This window comes from Mycteria americana, chromosome 17, assembly GCF_035582795.1.
Source record: "Mycteria americana isolate JAX WOST 10 ecotype Jacksonville Zoo and Gardens chromosome 17, USCA_MyAme_1.0, whole genome shotgun sequence".
Lineage (NCBI taxonomy): Eukaryota > Metazoa > Chordata > Aves > Ciconiiformes > Ciconiidae > Mycteria > Mycteria americana.
In genome coordinates this window covers 12872702-12896424 of record NC_134381.1, presented here as the reverse complement: position 1 = coordinate 12896424, position 23723 = coordinate 12872702, and the positions used below count along the sequence as shown (strand labels likewise).

The window sequence follows — 23723 nt, the reverse complement described above, 5'->3', positions numbered from 1 at the left end:
GGGTTGTGGTACTGCCTAATGCCCTTTTATGCCAGTCTGATGCTAGCAAATACAAAGAAAAAAAAAAAAATTAGATGAATATATTTGCATAAGCCGCACGTTCAATTCATGGGTCAGCAGCCAGAGAAATGATGGTTCAGGGCGGTTGCCGGGGCAACGCGGCTACGGGAAGTGCCCGGCATCGCAGCCTGGGTCCGTGCGGGTACCATGCTCTGGTTTGCAGGGTGTTCATCACTCACGGCTACTTAAACAAATGTCTTAATTAAACCAAAACCAAGATCAGTAGAATTCCTGCTGCTACAAAACCTATATGTCTGGCAAATTACAAAAAAAAAAAAAAGCTTCAAGTCTGCATATTTTTTGATCGTAAAAATGTTCTTTTTACTTGGATACAAGAACCACTGGGAGTGGTGGTGTGTCCACCCCTCCCACAACACAACACACTGTCTGCAGTATCACTCACTGCTACTCCTTTAGTGTTTTGCGCCTTATTCACCTGTTTCCAAGATGCTGTTGATTTGAGGAAGGGCAAGGTTTGTGCAGAAGAGGCTTAACTCTTCCTGCACAAGCTTTCTCAATTAAGAGAGAGCAACCCTGGTAAAGGTCACAAGCTTGGCTTACATGTGCAGCCAGTTTCCAAGCCCCAATTTATTCTTATTAATATAATAAGTGCAGCAGTCAAACTAGATAAGATAATATAATTAGACATGATCATATTTTTGCTTGTCCAGATGATGTGATTGTAACTTTCTGTGAAGAGGATTTATTTTAATCTCTTAAGTATAGTGTGTATATAACCTAGGATAGCTTTTGATGCAAAGGGAAATCTCCTAATATTTTATGAAAGTAAACTGTAGAAATGCCTCTTTTTTTTTTTTAAGCATACACAAAATAAGGCATCTATCTTCCTTTCTTGTGCACTGAGAAGCCCCAGTGCTGTTGGTGAGTATTATCAATTAAGCTTGTATGCACATAAGAAACAATCGAGCAAGACTCACACTCAGTGGAGGAAATTGCACAAAGACAAACAGCGAAACAAAAACCTGTCATCTGTTCCAAAATCAACTGTGAGAGCTGAATGTAAAAGAGCTTACATACTGCACTAAAAGCCAAAGTTCCTTCACTGCTGTAACACAGAAGTATCTTTGTGACTCAAAAAAATAGAGACCCGTTAATAAAAACAGAAAATCAGCCACCTCTCAAGAGGTTACAGACCAATTATGATATACTTTATACTGTAAGAATTAAAGAATGACCTTTGTATACTGTATACTTTCCTATAGCATTGTAATTAATGCTAACAGTAAAAATAAGGGAGAGAGGAACCCAGATGCTCTAAACCAGTCAACTTAATTTCAATTCTCAGGAAGATGCTGGAGGTATACTCATGCTACTTGTAAAACACAGAAAAAAGAACAAGAAACGAATCATCATCACTGTGACTGGTCCACGAAACATCATGACAAATGATATAATTTTTTTCCATGATAAGTTAAGAGGCTCCAGAGAAACAGAAGCAACAGATGTATTACAACTGTAACGCTTTTATCCAAGGCTTATATTACTTTACTCATAGGCAAGCTGCTAAATCTGTCTAAATCAAACTACTTAATGGATGCAAAATCGGTTGGAAAACCAGTTCCCTGTCAAAGTAGAAGGCCACTTCCAGTGAAGTCCTGCAAGACAGCTGATAGCTCTAGTTCTGTCCAACACATGCATTAACACGGGGTACTGTGGCAACACTACTGCCTTTGTGGATAACAAGAAGCTGGGATGAACCAAAGCACAGCAGTGTACAGAATAAAAATTCAGAGTGATCACAAGTAGGAGAGTCTGGAAACAGGCTCAGTAAGAATAAAAGCAAGGTACTAGGCTTTGGCAAGAACAATGAGCTGTACCAACAGAAGAGCAGGAAAACAACCTCGAGATATGTGGAAGACATTAAGAAAACGTGGATCTTTAAAGCCTAAGCTGAGTTCCAAGTGAAGTCCCTTTTTGGAACAGACGAACTGCGAGGACGTTGAATACTTCCCTCACCTCAGATGAGGGCCACAACCCCTGTTCAGGGTAAGACTGCTGACCAGCATCTGCTAAAACCGGTGGTGGTGTAACATCTAATTCCAGTAGCAGAGGGCAGGCAAACATGCCATTTAGAGTGGAAAAGCTGCGTTTGTTACATTTGCTATAAATCATACACTTACCAGGCCAGACCTTCCAGGAAAAAAAAAAAAAAAAAATCAAGTGGAGTTTTAAAACAAAGAATACCTATTAATTTCATATGAAGAGTACTTAAACCACGTATCATAGAAAACATAGTATGCACCCACTGAATCAAGCTTCTGTCATAGTAAGAGGACAGACACCACTTCTTTTGAACATCACAGCTGACAACTGTACAAGTACCATCTTACCTAAGGAATGTGCTGCAGTGGTTTTAGAACTAAAAAACCGGCCTAATCCAAGATCTCCCAGCTTCACCACCCCTGTGGCTGTTATAAACACGTTGGCTGGTTTTATGTCTGCAAGAAGAAAAAGGTAAAAGGTCAAAGCCACAAAAGGTTATTTGGTTCTAATACTGCAATAGAAACATAGCCTGGAGCGCTCTCTGTACAGAAGAGGCTTGAGCAGAACCGCATTTCTTTATAGCTTTGATAGGCTGAGTCTTCCAAGACTTCAAGCTCTGCACATACACAAAAATCAGAGCACACTTCCCAGCACACAAGAAATACCAATGAGGGAAAATGTAGGAAACAGCACAACAGAATGGAGGCAACCTCTTTAACTGATGGAAATCAAAGAAATAAGTCTGTTTGTCTTTGGAAATTATTGTTTTCTACAGGAAAGTGTACTGCCCGCCATGGTCCCCTCACACCAAGGGCAAATTATTGTCCCACATATACATAAATTCTGGGCTCTATACAGCCCAGTTTGTTCATGGAGTGTAAAAATTACTAAAACTCCAGTTTACCGAGCAGTCGTGTCAGGATTGAGTTAGTGAGGCTCTTTCCTCACGTTAAAGCAGACTAAATGTGCGAGGCTCCAAATTTCAGCCACCAATTACAGGCCTAATTCGGGTACAACTGAAACTGCATCAGGGGATGTATAAAGGAGCAAAAATGACATCACGTTGCTATTAAAAAAAATAGTGAAGAATTCACTGCTTTGAAGGATAAAGGAAATAATAAGCAGCAGAGATTGGTATCGGCGCCTTTTGGGATATTTGCATTTCCTGGGTCAAGTCCCTCACAAAGCATTTCATTTACGCTGAAAGAAGCAACATAATTTTTGGATAAAGCTCAAAGTTATGAAAAGTTCTAAGACAAGAGATTAAAAAATAAGTAATGAAAATGGAGAACAGGTTACGAGAGTGTGGGACGTATTTGTATTAATATTTCAGAAAAGCTCGCAAGACAGAAAAACTCTTCTAAGCTCTCTAAGGTCACAGCTAATATAATGAAGACTATTTCTTAGAGTTCGCTGTATCCAGTAGTCTCAGCATTTTACTTCTGACACTTTTCTAATGGCAAGTTTGACACTTCTACTTAATATCAGTGTCTGGAATACAAAGCAGCTCATCTTCCTAATACCACACTCACTTCGGACTGAATCCTTTAACAATGAGGCAAAGAGACAGAAGGAGAAATCCATCTTGCAAGCTCCAGCCTCTCTAAACATGCATTGGCTGAACATCAGCATAATTGTTTTTGAATGTAGGCGCTTACTAATTGGAACATTATATTATTATTCAGTGAAAAGAGACTGAATTAATGTTACCTCTGTGCATCACCCTGCGGGAGTGCATGTGTTCAACTGCACTGCATAACTGCACAAAATATTTCCACACCGTCCTTTCCGGGATTAACCGTTTCTGCTTTTTAAAATACTGTGGGAGGAAATAAATAAAAGATCAGTGAAAAAGCAACATATTTGACTCGTTCCTGGACTCATGTTAGTCAGCTGCAGGTTGCTCATGTCTTCCAGATCTGCAGCAGCATGACTTTTCTACTGATTAGCTTTTAACTCCTTCCCTCTGTATGTAAACTTCAATGCAGTTCACTAATTAACAACTATTATGAAAAATATGCTTAAATAGGTTTGACATTTTTGAATGGACACCAATTATAATTAGCATTAATCTCCTTAATTATCTTGCAAAACATATTTAATGCCTCAAAACAACAAATGTCTCAAATATTTTGCCTTAAGTCACAAAAGATCATTAAAAAAATCTTGTAAACATTCATTATTGTACAGTCTATTAACAACAATAAGGAAATCTGTTTCCCCTTTTTACAAGATGGCCAGAATATCAATAAAGTATCCAAGTTTCTTCTGTGATCAGGTAGAATAATATATTCTACTTCATGCATAATAGGAATATCAAATTAAGTGAACTATCTGTAGTGAGACAAAAAGACACTACTGATCAAGACACACACAGATCTGGAAAAAGACCGTTTTGTGTGCATTTATGCAGTGCCAAGCAAAGTTGAGTCTGGATTCAACGGACCTGTGGGCGCTAACAGCTCTCAAATGAAATAATCATAAGCATAATGCACACGATACGAAGGAGTGCAGCACGGTGATGGTTCTCTGCAATGCTGAAGTCTTCTTCCCGAGCAACTTATTACAGGAATGAATATCCAGCTGCACACTTCAGTGAAGGCTAAACGTTATATATCTTCAACTACTCTTTTTCCACTTCAGAAATGCACAGCAGCCACGCACATAACACACAAAGCGTGACTGCCTCCTCCAAGGCATCCCAAAACTGCGCTACTTCAGATTATTGGTCCCTGACTTCTCATTGCTTCTTCCTGTGCTAGATACTGAGCCAGTTCTTCATCCAGAGCATTAACGAAACACACTTATAATATGCTTCCAGAGGTTTAAGATTTATCCTCATCCTTTGATACACAAAGCGTCATTGGATAACGACTAGCTCTGAAACGCTGTACACCCTTCTAGCACACTGCAACTGCATTTCTTTTGCATCGTACCCTTGAGAATTTCCATCAGCAGCATGCAAGAGCAAGAATAAAGGAAGGGAATTGGTTGTTGCCCCTTTCTGCATCTTGTGCTTTTTCCTCTCAGTACAGACATCTGATGTCCGCTGTCACATTTTGTATTTTATGTGAAATGCTGTTACTGGTTCGTGTTTGACTCAAGTAATGGCAAATTTTCTTTTGCAGATCAGCTGTGAAGGGGCACGACCGTGCAATTCCCCAGGCAGCAAATCTGACAGATTGCAACGGTTTCAAACCAAAACTTGATAGAGAGCACAGAGGAATTACAGAGGGTGAGGGATAAAGTGTTATATACACGATAAAATTATTTAATTCTCATTAAAGTATTTAAGAGTGGATATGCAAGACCACAAGTGATGATTTTCTAAATGTCATGTCCAATAAGATTCGCCTGACATTTACAAGAAAGTCCCAACTCTCCAGTGGGTTATCCTGCAGCACTCTCTTACATCAGCTTTACAATACCTCATAAATAATGCAGGCACCAGGGGCGTGACAAAGACAGTCCCTGTTTTTATCACTCTCGCACCTTCAGAGTGTTGTTACTGCTGTTCCTACCGCCTCGCCAAAACTGAAAATCCTCACATAAGCTTAACTTCCCAAGGGAGGGGTGGGGAGTGGGGGTGACGCAGAGGGGCAGGCGGGCAAACTCCTCTTCTGCAGTTAAAGCCATATTTAGGAGGAGACTTCTGTTCCCTCTTGGTTTTAGGGTTTTTTTTCCTCTATTAAAAAAAAAGGAATGCCAAGATTTGCACCAATGGAAAAGCATCATTTACATGACCTTGAAAAAACCTAGTGCATCTTCTTCATGCCTGCGATAAACACGTGGGAAAACAGACCAGGCTGGGGAGCGCTGGCAGAAAGAACACAAGTTACAGTGCTGTTCAAGTTGTCAGCCTAAGAAACTACAAATTATGTTTCGGAAAAACGTAACTCCTATTTATAATGACATAGAAAGTAATTTTAAAAAATTAAATAACCAACCCTGATAGATAAATGAACATATTTATCAGTAGGGAATGTTTTAAACTAAGGTTGCAAAAAAATGCAAATATTTTGTATGATAGTATCTCACAATTATGTAGGTAAAATTTTTTATAACTAAGATTTAAAAATCAAGCAAAACACTTGCACACCTCAGGATGATCACAGCCCTAACTCCTGCCCTCACTTTTTTCCCCATCTTTAACCACAACTACAAAAAGCCTGAGATAAACTGCAAGTTTTCCCAGGATCTGTTGGGAAAAGGGCAAAACATACAAGAAGACACAAGAAAACAGTGAAAGATAAAAATACGCTTGAGCTCTCCCCCAGCAGAAGAACAAGCTCTGTCCCCACAACCCTCAGTGAGCACAACCGAGACCCTGACCCCCGCGGCTGTGGGAGGCGGCCGCCTTTGGCGCCAGTCACCACGCACCCGAGGCGGTGGCACCAGCCCGACCGTGCAGCTTTGGTCACCGCCGGCTCATCCCCCGGGTTCGGGGCAGATCTGACCGTCGCTCCTGCTACTGAGTGGCTGCGGAGTAAGGCTGTATCTGGAATTGTGGGGCTCTCCCCAGGAACGGCTCTGGCAACTGCCTGTTCCCAGCTCGCTCGCCCAGGGGGACTCTCCTATGAGATGGAGCAGATTTTTCATGGATACTGTAAATTTAGCCGCTGACTATGGACTAAATGGATAACTTGTTTGACAGCCTTTGGCCTAGTGCCTCATAGCTCTGCTGGCAAAGAAAACAAATCTGTTAATAAGATATTTTAACTGTGACAACAAGGAGGAGGAGAACTTTCCAAACATTCATTTATGATAATTACAGAATAATGATGGCAAAAAAACAGGTAAAACATGGAGAGAAGGTTGAGAGTGCTAACAAACATGATATAACACATCTGTTCTCACAAGGGATGTACGTCTAAAGATTAACGTGTCAAAGAAAATATAAAAGCAGGTGGTAACAGCTTAACTAAAGCTGGTTTGCAGCAATACAAGTATTCCTAAGAGCAACATAAGAGAAGAACAAGTACTTGAAACATTTTCTCAAACCCAAATCCCCATTGCAAAGAAAGTCAATACACTTTCTTGAATGTCTTCAGAGTGGCAGACAGGCAATGTGAACAGTGAATCTAACAATAATTAAATGTCCCCATCAATCATAGACTGGATAAATCAACCTTGCAAATAACACACGTCCCACCAAATCGTACAGAGGCTTGCTCCCTTCCGAAGGTGCGACTAGAAGCAAGTGGCATAGCCTGGCGTATTTAAAATGCCACTGAACACTTCGGTTTAGGCTCTGGAAGCACCCTGTGGGTGTCTAAAACCACAAGAGGAGAACAAAAGTGCTTCTAGCACAGATGTGCTTACCCCCACCGCCTCGTGTCTCTGCCTAATCCCGAAAGTTTGTAGCACCGTTAGACCTGACACGTCCTTACCTTAATCATCTGAGAGAGGTCACCAGCGTCAGCCAGTTCCAGGACAATGTTAAGTTCATTGTCTTCAATAAAAGAATCCAAATACTTAATTATATTGGGGTGGTTCAGTTGCTGCAAATAGAGAGAATGCAAGAAGAAAATTTATAACGCTGTAGTAACAACAACTCCAAGATACAATACCTGTACCGGTTTTGTAATCATTATGCAAAACAGTTCATAATGGGTGCAACTACAAACTGTGCTCTGGGTTATTATAGACAAAAATCCTGTAAGAAATACCACTTACCGCAAGCACAGCATAATAAAATTGTCTTAAGTAAAGAGCAATACGGACCAAAATAGGGTGAAACTGCTTTTAAATATTTCATGAGTTTACAACAGTAAAGGCTATGTTCTGAAAGAAACTTTTTAAGCAATAACTCGTCCCCCCCCCCCCCCCCCGTTAAATATAAACAAAACCCACCAACTGTTGATTACAGTACTCCCTGAGATCTCTCTGCCCCTTAGAATAAGAACAGAATTAAATGAAAACTTTGATGGAGGAAAATAATGCACAAATTGCATATGTCAGTCTATTTTTCTGATTATTTATGCTTGCATCTTCACTAATTACTTTTTTCATTTCAGTATAGATTTTTCTCATATTCACAACTGGTATTTTAATTTTTTTTTCCTCCTATGTTTCTTAAAAATGTGGATCTTCTCAGATTGTTACGCTTGACTCGCAGGACTAAATTAAGAAACAGGCTCAACAAATTTAAATTTCTGGTTTAATATTTTATGTCCAAATTTCTTAAAGTGGAAAACAGTAATTGCTTAGAAGATAAGGATCTAGATCTCTCTATTCACTCTCTCTTGCTCATTTTGCATTAGATTATCTTTCTCTCGTGGTCTTAGAAATGCAGTAAATTTTGAAACTACTAAAGTGAGCATTTCATCTACTAAACAGCTGCGACTCAACCTGTCTATTCCAGGGGTTACAAAGCCAAAAGAAACACTGTTATGATCCATCATGCTAATCACTCCTCTCTGCATGCACATTAGGGGATAGATTCTGCTTTGCAATGCCTCGACACTAGCGCGCATTAGCCTTAATGGGATCCATGTGCAGGCATCAGGCAAAGAACATTCCCACAAGACCAAGCCTTAAATAAATAAATAAATATCACAGGCCACCATTTCTGCTGAAATTTCTTTTAAATGTCTGCTCTCAGGTACATTGATCAAAGATCAACTTCTAGCCAAAAAAGCACCAAAATCACAAGCAGAATAGCCACTGACACCTAACGCTCATCAGGGTGCCCCTCTCCCCCCACACCATCACACGCACCGTCTATCCTGGCACACCCACTGCCCGGGTACCGCATACTGCTCTTGCAGATACAGTTAAGCCTATCCCTAGGCATCGGGAAGTTCAAGCAGTCAAATGAGGCTTTCCCTAAGCCTCGGCACCACGTGCCAATAAAACACAACGTCAGACTATGACAACTGTAACAAGGAACGAAGACTGCGCACCTCTGCAGAGGTGTAACAAAACCCAACTTACTCAGACCCAAGCGTTGCTTAACTGACATACAGATTTTAAATATATTTTTTGGGAGAGTGTATACATACTTTTTACTGATGGTCTGTATTGATTTGAAGAAACTCGTTAGATCTAAAGAGGGATGTTTCTTCTATTACGATGAAGTTGTATAAAATTAAAAGCCAACAAACGAAACACCCATGCCACCATGCTAACCTCTGTGATCGCTCTTGAGGAGCAGATCTCCGAGGACTCCCGTCTCAGCAGCAGAAGCTGACCCCACCCTCTGCTGAAGCTGAACAGAGGGACGAGGGCTCTAGAAGGAGCCCTGCTAGACGGCCCAGCAGACTCCCCATGCCCTTGCTGAGGTGTGAAGGCAGATGTACATGTTTTTCCTACCATTTATTTCACTGACCTTTGAACTCTGTTTTCCTGGAACAGCCAGGTAGACCACTCTGCATAAGCCAAACTTCCACTCTCCCTTTTGTCAACCTTATTTTAAATAAATATATTGACTCCAGGGTTATTTTTGTAACTGTCGTATTTGTCTGTGGCATGGAAAAGACTATCTGAAGTTTCTTTTGTCACAAGGAAAGTATATTCATTCTCACAAATCCTTAAATGCACAAAAGATTACAAACACTTTATCTTGGGTTAATGACATTTCCTATTTCTTTAGTGCATCCTGAAAGTTTGATGGCAGTTAATGCCTGATGTGTATGCACAGCGGCACTGGCAGCAAGGGGCATGCGGAAGGGTAAGCCACCTCTAAATGAGCGAGTGTGGGTGCTGGCAGCCCAAATGCTGATTACAGCCAAATTACTGAGCTGCTTTACCTAAACCTTTAAGCCAGAATTACACTGAAAGTAATATACAGTTCTGTCTGCCTTCTGTGAAATTTTGAATAATTATAATTCATATGGAAATCATAAAAAACCCCAAAACCTCTTTATTTCCATGGTCACTCCGAAGTGTCTGATCAAAAAAGACAAAGTATTATTTTGACAGGGATGGACTACAGCAAGTCTGTGTAATTCCTTCGCAAATTCCTCAGTGGTCTACATTAAAAATAAAAACAACAAAGAAAGAAAAGCCCTTACAGCAAGTTGTTTTAGTAATAGTCTATAAATACTTCATACTAGACACCAGTTTAAAAGTAGCAAGAAAGTTTTAAAAATATGAATATCCCATATTACATGGCCAGACGCTAGACACAATTGCAAGGCAGACATGTACTTCACATCAACAGTGATGCAGAAAAGTTAAATTGAGCAACATTTAAACAGACTCTGAAATACTGTGCTGAACTGGGTCCTTACACACTTTACACTTTCTAGACACAAGAACAATTGTCTTAATTGATAAATTTAGGAAGTGAAAGGTATTTTATCTTTTAATATAATGACACTAAAAATGCTGAAATTAAAATTATTGAGAATAAGTCATTCATTTGAGAAAAAGACACCTGTCCTACTTTCCTGAAGCTGCGCACACACTATTCTAAAGGAAATCAAAACATGAAAAGCTCACAACAGAACAAGAAACCCCATGGAATTTTGTGAATGCAGGCCAGAGATCATGCATACTCTGCGGCAAGAACTGAAGTCTCGCTTCTAAAACTTTCTCCTACTTCCAAGCACAGACTATTCTGCCCCATGCTGCATAAATGGTAACATCTACCACCCAGCCCTGAGAAGGGACCCGTGTCCTACTCTGATGCAGCAGCTCCAAAGTTCTGAAATGTGACTTTCCACGACTGTCCCAGCACTTCCACATGCAGACTGTCGGTTACTTCTAGGAAGCCATGAGAACAGGCAGCATGGGAGCGATCAATTAGCAAAAGATGAGTTGCAGGTATATCGATTTGACAAGTTATTCATCTTAAGGCACAGAGTGACGTGCGCTCCAGCTGCTGACGCTGACAGACCAACCCTCCCCTGCCTCCAGACAAACCCCGAGTAACTCCGCCGGCCGGCCACCCGCGGGGAACAGCCTGCGCCTGCACTGCGTTAGCAAACACACCGACCAGAACAGCGTGGCGGCTCCCCACTTGGCAATTTCAACTTTGATTACTTTTTACTTACTATCTGCTGATCTTCTCAGAAGCTGAGCTACACACATCTTGGGTAAAATTCAATGGATTTTGGTGGCTCTGACTTGAAAACTAGTAGTCATTTGAAGGAAGTGAACTATAGGCAGTATTAAGAAATATATCCCCTTTGCATCTGTAATACAACGGGATTCATCAAACTGACTTTTTAACATACTCAGACTTCAGACTCCTTGGATGGTGCTACACAACTGTCCAAGCAGGAAGATTTGTTGACATTCAACAGCAAATAATAATTAAACTACCAGCACAGTAATGTTTTGCATAACAAACAGCACAGTAGTATGTTTCTGTAGACTGCCAGCAACTATTCTTGCTCCTCCCTTCAACCCCAACTAAATGAATTTACTAGAATGTTTCCTAGTCTTCTCTAAAATATCGTGCAAAATAATCCAATTTTACCAGCCCTATTTAGCTCAGTGTATCGTATTGGCTTTCACAACTTGGCCACCATGGTCACCTCGGTTTGGTATCTGGCTTCTCGGTGAGCTTTGCACAAGCAGGTAAGCTGCTGCTGGCCATCCCCCACAGGCGGATGGAGCTGACCTTCTCCAGTCTCCTGTCATCGTGGGTATTTTATTTCCATTTTCCTCTGATTCTAATACATTTGCACATTCTGCTCTGAATAAGTCCTGTGCAAGTTTATGACATCTTCCATAACCAGAGTTCAAGACAAAACTGCTTAGATTACCTAGAACCTAAAAATGTCACAAATTCTCTTTTTTAATGTTAACATTGGCAATATTTTTCTCCGTGACTGTTAAGCACCTGGATCATGTTCACACAAACTGCTATCTTCATGTTTATCCTGTACACCTTCACTACAGTCTAGCGGACTCAAGCTTTGTCTACAACTGCGTGACTATAAATTGACAATTTAAATAGAAATACCTAAAATCACATTTACAAAATGAATTATTTAATACTTTAAAAATTAAATTTGAGTAGCTAAACTAAGATTTTAGCCTTCTACAATCTGTTGAGTTTACTCAAAATAGATATTTAAAGTGCACTGTATATATACTTTCTACCAACATTTTAAATGTTACTGAGATAGAAAAAAAAAAAAATCACTAGTTGGTTTAATCACTTAAAAAACACTCTCTGGTTTCAGAGCCTTTATCTAAACTACTATTTTTTAACGTGTGATATTTATATATATACATACATGACATGTACCTGCAAAACTGTTTTCCCATTTAGCTTGTTCATCAATTAGTTTATTTTAAAGTGACAAACACAACAAACAACTCAAAACACGTGAAGGGCAGAATTTACATGCCCCTGGAAGAGGAGTACTTGTGGGGTTTTGTATGACAGAAAGATTTTTAATAGATTCCTTAGACTATAGGCAGAAAACTCAATAAAATTAAGCTTTAAGACAAAACTCTTGCATCACGTAGGCATTCTAGCTTGCAAAAGAAAGCACGGTCTATTAAGATCATTGTGTGCGCTGGATAAGCTTTATTTGCCATAAAAGGTAAACTACTGTCGCCAACCCAAAAACTATTTTTCTTTTCTTAAAACAAAAAACCAGAAAAAGTCTTTATAAAAACTCTTACCTTCAAGAGATCAATTTCCTTAATGCAATCTTGCCTAGCCTTGGCATCCATCATTTCAAAAATCTTCAAAGACAAAAACATAGAAGATGAGAATGAAAACAAAAAAGAATTTTTTATTTTAAAAAGAAATTGGTCTTTCCTCTCCCAACTTGTATATCCTCTACTGTAATGAGTGTACATACAACCCCCAGATCAAAGAAAGATCAATGTTTTCTTTATTTTGAAACCACTAAAGGGCTAGCGATAGGGTAAAATTAATTTTAGAACCTGTAGGCAATATTCTAAGCAGCACAAAAAATAAAGATACTACTTTGTGAATTTGCTGTCATGATTTTCAAAACATAGTTAGTTTAGTTACTATTAATTCCACGTGGTAAATAAAAGATAAGAGGTTTACTTTTTTCATTTAAACAGATATAGCTTTCACTGATATCTCTGTAATAATTAACAATAATATTGAGCATTAATATTCATTCTCTAATAATCACAGAGTCAGTCACTAGAAATAAGAGTTTAAAAGTTCTGTTGCAGGATTAAAGGAAAATTTCTTCAAACAAAATGCCTTTCTGAACACAGCACAATACTTTAAGGCAAGTTACAACTCTATACTGCTTGCATGGAATTTTTTCAGAAATTCTTCTAAAACTCCATCAGCAAGCACAGGCATTTTGCCCTCCATGCTCTCGTGCTCTCATGATTCACCTGTGTCAAGATGGCAGTCTCCTAGCTGTATGACTATGGCCATTAGGGCCTTGTTCTTTCACACGCGTTTAATAACAACTTAGTGAACCCTTTTTATAAAGTAAAAAATGAAATGAAAACTAAGTATGAGATTGCACTACTGCTGCATAATTCGGATTTAGAAACATTATCCCTTATCATCCTGGAGTGGGTTTAAGACCGTGAGTGCACACAGACTGCTCAAAATGGAAACAGGGTCCCATGGAGGCTACACTGCGAAGGCAGCCGCAGAGGACCCAACCGAGGGGCACGCAGGAGCACAGTGGGGCCACTTGGCCTCTTATATCCAGATGTAAACTGAGCACCATGAAACCAACCTGACTTAATATTTGTAGAACTGCTTTGAGACCTTCAGAAGCATTATTCTTCATTGTTTCAGGATGAGGAATAAAGTAAAAAAAACCAAACCACCAACCCTCTAAAACCCAACTGAATAAAATAAGAAAGCAGGGTGTCGGGGTTTTTTTGATGTAAAAATATCAAACCAGATCATCCAGTGCTCTCAAACCTTAAACTCTCAATTTATAAAGCATTTTATTACATTATTACTGCTGACAAAAGAATACTGAAAGAGGTATCCGACTCAAAGTAACCTGTGTAGACACTTAAAACATTTCCATTCTACTTGCTAAATAGCAAGACTTTGAACTTAAATGCTCACCTGAACTTTCTTTAATGCCACAGGTTTTCTGTCCAGAAGACAAGTTGCTTTGTAAACTTCGCTGAATTGTCCTCGTCCAATCTTTTTCTCTATCTGAAAATCTGCCAACGTGCAGCGATATGGGTACGACGTTAAATGTCTCTGTTCAGGTCAAAAGAAATTAAATCAATGATCTAGCAAAAGTGATGCAAAAACATGACCTTGCATTCCCAATCTGTCTTCTTTATAACCGCAAACTAGTGGTTTCTATGACTAATCATGTTCAAGAAGATAAATTCCTCACAGTAAGGATTGCCCAGCACGAAAGACAAAGAAATTTGGTGTTGATTTGGTGTACAATGGACAACAGAGTGGTCTGGCTTTCCTTTTCCCACCTTCAATTTTCTTTGTCCACTTCGGACAATACTGTACCAGAGCAGTCGCAATATAAAAGTGCAGCATACAGCCGCAAGCACACACGCACGTAATGGCAGAGACTTGTGTAAAAATATTAACCAAACCAAAGCATAAAACTAGTAACAGCTACCAAAAGTGTACAGAACAGAGTTAAGATCACCAAATGCTCACACTTTCTTGCTCTCATTTCTGACAGTCAAGAATTTAAACTAGGCTGAGCAGTCTATAGGTAATTCTGACCATAAATGCATTAATTCCTAGTAAATATATTAGTCACATAGGATGAATTAAATTAAATGACTTTTTAAAAAAAGGAAACAAAGCCTTGCCTTCCGTGTAAGTTACTAATTAGTCCCAAATTACTGTCTCCCTAGTTACACACCCTCTCATCAACTCGGCCAGCTTGTGTCACTTGGGAGATGCTGATGCCTACTTCCGAGCCGGCTCAGGTAAACACCCAGCCAGGCAGGTAGACGCAGCGTAACGAGGATTATGTACTCCGTGGACTAGGAATTGCTCCCTAGAGCCATCCTGGTCTCTTCTGTAATTAATGGGACTGCTAACCAATGTTTAAAAAAGAAATTATGAAAATTGATTACTTAAAGTTGCCATGCACACCAAGTAGAATATTTTTAAGCTTCAGCATTTTGAGCCATTTCAGAGTTCCCATCGAAAACCACAAAAAGACAAGGACACAGCAGAAGCTGGGGGGGAGCTTCCCAGGGCCGCAGCCCTCGGTCACAGCTGCATCCTTAGCAGACAGCCCCAGCGCCAGTGCCCGGGGAGAGCAGGCCAGGAGAGCTGGGTGTTCTAAGGAGATGGTTATTGCTGCCACTGTCATTTCCTAACACAGAGGGCTGGGGCTGGAAGTAAGATTCAAAATGCAGGTAAGGCTTTCAGTCCAGCATCTTTTGCCAGCACTACATACAAGACAGCATGAGGATCTCTTACAGTGTATATTTATTTTGACAAGTAAATAAGCCTGGACTTCTATTCTGTGCAACAGAAATAAAAACAACTACTATTCAACAAACAATAAAAAGTATGAATTGGACATTTGAAAAAGCTTCCAGATTTCAAGGTCTGTGCAACTCTGAACAACAATCACAGTAATTTGGCAGAGGTTTTGTAAACAAAGTTGTAAAATTCAGTGTTTTTAAGAAAACTCACCAATACAGTCCCCTAAATAGTAATTTCTGACCCACAAACTGCATCAATCAACCAAGACTAGCTATTTTGAAGACTGTCACCTTTACAGCATCTTTACCACAACAAACACAGGAGACATCCCCACAGCAAAAGCTACTCCACTGCAGGCATACTCAAGAAAAATGATTACGTTTTATAAATGCTGATGCTATAGAGAGGCAGATATAAATCACAAACCAGACAGTGAAAAGACCACCAGGTCTTTCTGCTGTCCTCTTCCCCCCTCATCTCTCTGGCAGCGAAAGGCTGTTTGTTGCCGGAGCTTGCCCTGCACGTCCACACCACTGCCCTGTGTCAGCCGTTGAGAACTTGCTGAGGATAAAGCTCTGCAGTTACGAAGAGAGAGGACTGCTGCTAAACTGAAAAGCTTAGATGGTTATGAACTCCAGAGAAGACAAAAATGCAATACCATAACGTCCAGCCAATCCCTGCTAATTCAAGTAGGCACATAACTGGAAATTTAACTCCAGGCCATCAAGATCATCAGCTTTCTCAGTTTAAGTTCCCTAAAAGAGCAAACCCACTCCTTTTCAGATGAAACGACACTTCCAGTAATTATTTTTGAAATGCCAAGGCCACAGGTAAGTTTTTCCATTTATCACCATGAGCATTTAAATATTCTCACACGATGAGAAATGGTTTTCATTTCTCTAGGCTAAAGACGACACAATAAAAATTTTAATTCATGAACAATAACCTACACAAATAAGACGGCTGCATTAGAATTGGCAGTTATTCACGAAGGCTAGTCACACAGAAGTAGGAAGCTAATTTCATGGAGTATTTCCTGTAAACCGTTCAGGGAGTGTTTCCCTTCAAGGTCACTTCAGTCTCCCCCATGCTCTGAAAGCAGCCCCGTTCCCCACCTCACGGCGCAGCCGCCATCGGCTGCACTCACAGGTTGCGCGAGCAAGCAAAGGAAGGTTACTCTCAGTACTTGTGCCGTGCTTGAAGTTATACTGCATTTACAAGCTGTAACACAGCAAAATAAAAATTAAAATGAAGATGCCGGATTCGTTTCTCTAAGCTTTGCAGTGTACGCTATACAATAAAATGGGAGTACCCTTTCACTGATGAGGAGAAAGGTAGCTTACGGGTCATCAGATAAATAGCAGGATGTTAAGATAACACTGCTTTATTATTTACGTACATTCCCCTTTAAGTTACTAAATTATCAACAAAGTAAGGCAACATGGGATGAAACCAGACAAGCAAATATTCAAAGTAATCAGCCCCTGCAGCTTTCTCAGTTTAAACTGGTTGCAATCTCTCTTTGCAGTGATTTGATAAACAGCAATGCAGCAATACTCATCTCATTCCAGGCAGCGCTAACAAAACATTAGTTTACGTGCATTTTGTGTGTGATGAGATCACCACAAGAATGTCTGAACACAAGTATCTGTTCAACTTGACTGGTAACTAACCAGGAACATCTCAATTTCCCCACTTTTTTACATCAGCTACTAAGCAAAGTAATCGAGCTGTCTAAGCAAATCGCTTTACCCAGCCAAAACAAAGGTGTCAGTATATAAAATTACAAAACACTTTTTCCTAATTAAAAAACAGAAAGGAATCAAAGCATTTCCTTAACCGTGAACGTGTGCCTCCTTGAGCAGTAAGAAAGTTTGAGCAAAAGCTTTTCTAACTTGGGAGTTAACATTCACAACAGAGGTAGCAGTTTTAACGAGATTCTATGAAGCAACTACCACAAAACTTTCTTTTAAAGGAAGAATCCATGCTGCAATCCATGGTGGTATCCATTTGCCCTTCATAAATCATTAAATTGTGTGTTTAAACCAAGAGTGTTTAAGTGTAAATTAATATTTTAAGCATGTGCCAAGAAATATCTAGCAACTTCTTAACTTGAAAATATAAATAAATGTTAGGCAAGTGACAGGGTGTATGTGTGTGTCCTAACCACTTTCACATGGTTAGCACATAAAGTCTGCTTGCCATGCTGGAGTTAATGCTGGGTGATGACTGGACACCTTAGCTGATATGTTCTGGCATCCTCCAGGACTACAGCTGCACATTTACATATGCAATGACCTAGATTTGCATTTGCTATCACAACCTATCAGACCTAATTAAAGTAATGGAGCTTTCATACAGGCTAGAAGATGTTTGATTACAGTATAAACCAGAGAGCATGCTCAGGTTAGACCAAACCATACCAGAAAGCTCCCTATTGATTAGGGCAGTCCATTTTCCCATACGTCTGTTTAAAATTAACCTTCTCTTATGCTTTACTGTACTTCAACGTAAGCAGGTAACTCTTACAAATACTGTTACAAGGACACATTTAGACTACCTAAGAAAGATCTGCCTCCTCAGCATATCATCCCTACAGTCTGGCCTTACACACATTTCACTTAGTTCATAACTTCTGACAAGGGGAACTCCATTTTTTCAAGTCCTTCCACATTTTTCATAAAGCTGTCAAAGAACCAATACCTATTCATTCAAATAAACCATGATCTTTATTTCTGCAAATCTCAGAGTTTTTATTTACAGATATAAATTGTGTGTAAAATTAGATACCACCATCATCTTCAAACCTGTTCATCAAAAATAGATTTTCTCATTTTCAGGACAAATTCAGGCTCAGTGAAGGGTTCAGTTCTGCATGAGTACAGAAAAACCAAGCCACTGCCTCTGCAGAACAGGTTTCAAGGTCAATGATGGAGCTTTAAAAAAAAAAAAAAAAAAAAAAAAGAGAGAGAGAGGGGAAAAAAACCCCCACCCCCCCAAAGACTGGACCTCTAAAGACACCATGAAAATTGGGCTGTTTGCACACTTCTGTTCCCAGGGCAGCTGTAGGAAGGGGACAGTCTGGGAAGAACTAGTTTTGAGACAAAGGCCGTTCTCTTTATCCACACAATGAAGTCCCATTCTTCTACTACTCCATTGATTAAAAAAAAAAAAAAAAAAAGCCAAAGATTAAAGTCAATTAATTCCTCATTCAAATAAAGAGGCTATTCATTTTTAGGAAGAAATGCAGAGATTATTCCAAGAACAAGCTATTCTGGACAACATCTCTGGCATACATGTTCTCTTTTAGATGTAGTCACTGATGCGAGAGCAAAAATTTCAAAGCTGGCAAAAGTATGCAACGACAGCCCTTGTCACAATACTTAACAGAGAAGTTTACCGGAACTTTCAGCCTCAAATTTTGAGGCATTACGAGATTTTCTGCAAAACAGAACTAGTAAGGTTTTATAACACTAAGAAAATCCAATGAAATAAAAACTTCAGCTATATTATCTCATACGCACCTGAACAGATATGCTGGAAGGATAAGAAACTTTATTAAAGATGAATAGGAATCTCTCTATACCAGACTATAAAGCAACCCAGGCAAATATGGAGGACAACAGCATTAGAGAAGTTCCTTGCTATGTACTTGCTCCTGGCGATAGGATGTAGTTTCTACTTCAGCTTCCCCATTTTCAGGGATGTCCGTCACAGTGCCACCAGAGGCGACTCTCTGAGTGCGCGGGAGTACAAACCCGCCAGCGCTTAAAACTGGAGATTCGGTACCATTTCCCCCAAATCCTTCGTACACTGCTATAACCACATGCAGGTAGGACAGCTACATAACCTGAACAGAATTTTTATATTTTTAAAATGAGTTGTATAGCTCAGAATTTGTACTTTGGGATAAGGAAGAATAAGAAGAAACTGTTCTGTAGAAAAGACTTTCAATCTCCAGAACAATTACTGTTTGGCCAATAAATTTACCTCTTTGTAATTATTTAAGAGCTGGGGAAAACCCGAGCAGTCCCGAGAACACTGTCCGAGCAGCCCTTCCTGCAGCCTCTAACCCAACATCTCAGGCAAAGGAGAGTACCGAGAGAATGAAGACAAAAATATCAGTAAAATACCAACATGCTGCAGAGCAATGCCTGTACGACTGCTTCTCCCAGAGGCACAGAAAAATATAAGCCTGAATGAGCTGAAAAAAGGAGAATCTTCTCTGCTAATTGCACAATATACAAACCCAGAGTGCTAATGTTAATTAATAATAAAGCCAGTTGTTTTACTGCTCTCTGATTGGCATGTGGAAAACCAGCACTAGTCATCATTCTGCACAACTGGCTACAAGGTCACAAGACGTTTAGGTTATTTGTAATCAACCTAAAAATTGTTAAAGATTGGTTAACCAACAGTTAAAAAGTCAGACACTATAATCCTTAGATGCCAATAAAGGCATCTTTCCTGTAGAGCCATGAAATGAAATATTCTTTAGAAGAGTAAAAACATACTCGCCCAATTAATTTTCTGAAATCTCATTAAAAAATTTAGCCCGACTAAGTCATACACTTCTGACCTGAATTTTAATTATCTTTATGCTGGATATAAGTTTTTTTCTGATATTTGCAATGCATCATTAATTTTAAAGCAATGGTTTCCTTGCTTCTAAAGTGCATACTTCATCTGAATGACATTTACTGTAAACTAATTTCACCTTTAAAAGACATCTGCAGTAGTAGATGGGGAAGCTTCAGCCCCTCCAGTTGAACATGTATACATTATAAGCAATGATTTACTATCAACATCGGTGTTTCAAACCTCTTTACGATGTCCCAAATTATACACCCATCTCCATTCAATAATGCCTACCTGAAAATAATTCTGCATACTTTGAGGTTGAAATTCCAGTGTGAATTTATGAGACCACATTAGAACAGATTGATTAAAAAAAGAACTTCTAAGCTCACAAGAGATGAGGAAACTTTTAAAATATGGATTATCCTTCAAACAGGTAGTCAAGTAATTACTGAAGAATACATCAGGTTTTTCAATTTGCAGCTTCAAAACTAGACTACACAGCCATCATAAAATATCCTTAACTTGACCTGTTACCTAGAATTTAAAGTTTGCTGAAGAACTGGGCTTGAATTTCAAAGTTTTAACATCCCTATCAGCAGATATTTGTACTAGCTTATGACAAGGAAAGGGAGAAATACCAGCTTGAAAACAGCAGACCAAGGTGATATTCACAAAGAAATTAATATTAACATAGAAATAATCTAAGCATTTCAGAAAACAATAAATTGAAGTCTTTGCTGCTAGATGACCAGTTCAAATCTAGCTTTAATTTGCAAACCAAAATGAACAGCTCTGCTGCTAGCTGTGTGAGTATATAAAAGGGTTGTTTAAAAGTGAGTTATTATGTTTATATAGTACAAAAACTAAGTCAAAAATTATAGCTCCGTATTTTTATATCACTGTTTACTCCTAAATAACTTTTATTGCTTACTGCTATAAAAACCAAATAATCCAGAGACTTAAATAACTGACACTTTCACTCTGGAACATTACTAGAAAATGTTCTGTCTCTTGCTGACAAACTTCTTCAGGGTAATGCTTGGCAGGTAAGGGAGCCAGCAGCTAAACTGGGATTTTATTGGGCCTTTTTTTATATTTATATATTCACTTACTCTAATTAGAAAACTTCTAAATATGAAGCATTACTCAAAAGTGTCATCTTATTACTAAACTATAGTAGTTAAAGACAGAAAGCGAAGTCTGCTAACTCACTCATAGCTCTTACTAACTAGTTACAAAACAGAAATCACACCGCTGTCAGAATGCGGGGCGGGGGGAGCAAGCTTTGGGAAGCAGCGTAGTTGCAGGAAGAGTTTCTCCCAGAGGAGCACACTGTTGCTCTCGTCTTTTGGGGGTGCACAGTAGTTTTGAATGAAAGGGCTGGAAGGAAGAGAGGGCCATTCCATACAAAGAACCTTCCTCATTTGAGACTAAAAGCACAAGTTCCTTTTTTCTGCTTAAGCTTTTATCCCTGCCATGCATGACATTTCCTGCAAGACAAGTTTGGTCAATTTTTCCTTCCCAAACCTCCCTCTCTTCCACAAGCTATTATATAGTGTGTCTGCATTACTTGTATCTTCAGAAGAAAGAAATGATGTAATTTTGGATTCTTCCAGGTAATAGGTAGCAGAAAATTGAAAATGATATATAATTATGTTCCTGCAAAATGGAAAATCAGAAATACGTAATAAGCAATCATACCATGCCATCAATGTAAGGTGGCCTGCCCTCTAAATAGTACAATTTTTGTTAATTTCTAAACTGAGTTTGCTGAGGAGAGGCATTTTTTTCCTATTCTCTGGTAGACTGTATATTTTTGTTATTCAACTTTCTTTTTTTTTTTTATTTTAGCAGTGAAAACAAAAGAAAGTCTTTCTGCAATCCGGATTCCAAACAAGATCATTCTCAGAACAGTGAGTATACTCAGAGACCCCCATTAACACAACTTGGATATTAAGAGAGTTGAGGGGAGGTTTCACTGAACAATGACCATACAGCAAAATGAGCCCACTCAGCATCAGCATAACAGCAGAACATGGATTATTAGCTACTAATTACACTTAACTATGTCATTACAAATTCTAACATGTGCTCCAAGATGCCATGAATGTATCTGCTGCACAGGAACACTTCCTAATCTTGTTCATGAAATAATTACAGGGGCTCTATCCTGCCAAATGAGGCAGTAATTAACCTTAATTGCTCAAAATGCAACTGGCTAATTCTAGGAGATTAATCAAGGGGATTCAATTATTATTAAATGACTTAATATGACAAATTGCTACATTAGGAGAGGGGGGCTTTGCTCCATACAACGTTACTTTCCCAGCAGTGCTGCGTAAGATACATTCACCGTTGTACCCTGTGTGTAGGCAACTTAGGGTTTTTGCAAATCCTATCCTGTGTTTTGATACAGCTTTCCTAATGACCACTTCTTGTTCAGGGAACCTTGAGTGGTGATCACCACTGGACGGCACGTTTAGAATGACAAATTAACACCCACAGCTCCCTCCGCAAAGTAACCTTACACCACAGCTGCAATAGTCTTCTTTCTGACAGCTTTTCCATGATGCTTTGTTTACTCCTTAAAATACGTATAGGTAAAACTTCATTGCTCTGATAAACTAACAGTCTTAAAGAGGCAAGCAGACAGAATTCACAAAATCCAAGTTTCATGATTACAGTGAAGGTATTAACATCACTTTGGATACAGGTCTAACCCTAGTTTTAGCCCACTTCTGCAGAAAGGCAGGGAAGGGAGAGAGATATGAGCCTCTATAGTGAAACTTGATAATAGCATAGACAAAGTACATTACGGAGAGATTCCAGAGACTCACAGGAAATGAAGTCAGAGAGCCTACAGTTTCATGTAGGATGAACTTTTTCTTGTATTTGGTAATTACCTCTTCAGCATTTATTATTAAACTATAAAAGGAGATAAAATACATTTACACAATCAACTGCTTTTCTTTGGCCTTTTCTTCAAGAAATCAAAGAGAAGAGAAAGCCAACACAGTACATGTTTTTATAAGATGATTTAAAAATACTTGCTTGAAGCAAAATTCAAAGTATTTCCTTTTTCTCTTATTATCATCAAAAAACTACATTCAGGAAACTCTGGCTGGCTGGCAGAATCCCAAACTAGATATACCCTAAAACTGCTATAACTGCACTATAAACAAAAGAGGGGAGGGGGGGGAGGCTAAATGCCAAGAAATCGATAGACCTTTATAAGAGGAAGGGAAGAAAACAGAGAAGGAGAAAGACTGAAGAGATACGTGCACTTACCTGGGGATCATGCTGATATTCCTGCCCCGGCAGCTTGCAAAGAGGGTTGTTCTGGTCCCCTAGATGATGTGGATGGTTATGCTGCCCTTCCATGGTATCATACCAGACTCTGCCTCACAGTTCTGCTGGAGTTAAAAGAAAGAGGGGAGAGAGAAGTCTCATCACTATCCATCCAGCGCTGAAAGCAATAAACTCTTTCTAGGGGTGTGCCTATACGTGGCTGTACATCAAGACAGCAAGAACTGATTCCTCCCCTTTCTTCCCTCGGATTGACTCGCACATGCAATTCCCAAAGACAGCAAGCCCTTATCTACCACCAGCCCCCAGGAGCTCAGCTCTTCAGTGACGGACCAGAACGCACCTGCTGCTGCCTGCAAGCGGAAAGGACTCAGCAACAGGTCAAGGCTACCCCAGCTCTCCCAAGATTACAAAACAAAAATACCAA

General features: G+C 39.4%; 1 protein-coding gene across 2 annotated transcripts in view; it reads right to left on the bottom strand.

Annotated features, from left to right (window-relative positions):
• NEK6 (NIMA related kinase 6) overlaps positions 1–23723 on the bottom strand; it is a 69420-nt gene that overhangs the window by 20319 nt on the left and 25378 nt on the right. Inside the window, exons 2-7 of one of the 2 annotated variants that reach the window (XM_075519880.1) lie at positions 23279–23403; positions 14054–14194; positions 12652–12714; positions 7455–7565; positions 3775–3883; positions 2412–2519 (exon numbers count right to left, since the gene is read on the bottom strand). In XM_075519880.1, the coding sequence (XP_075375995.1) occupies positions 2412–2519; positions 3775–3883; positions 7455–7565; positions 12652–12714; positions 14054–14194; positions 23279–23371 (625 nt within the window). In that variant the 5' untranslated portion in view covers positions 23372–23403. The remainder of the gene's footprint in view (positions 1–2411; positions 2520–3774; positions 3884–7454; positions 7566–12651; positions 12715–14053; positions 14195–23278; positions 23404–23723) is intronic. The other variant, XM_075519881.1, reaches the window with a different exon arrangement.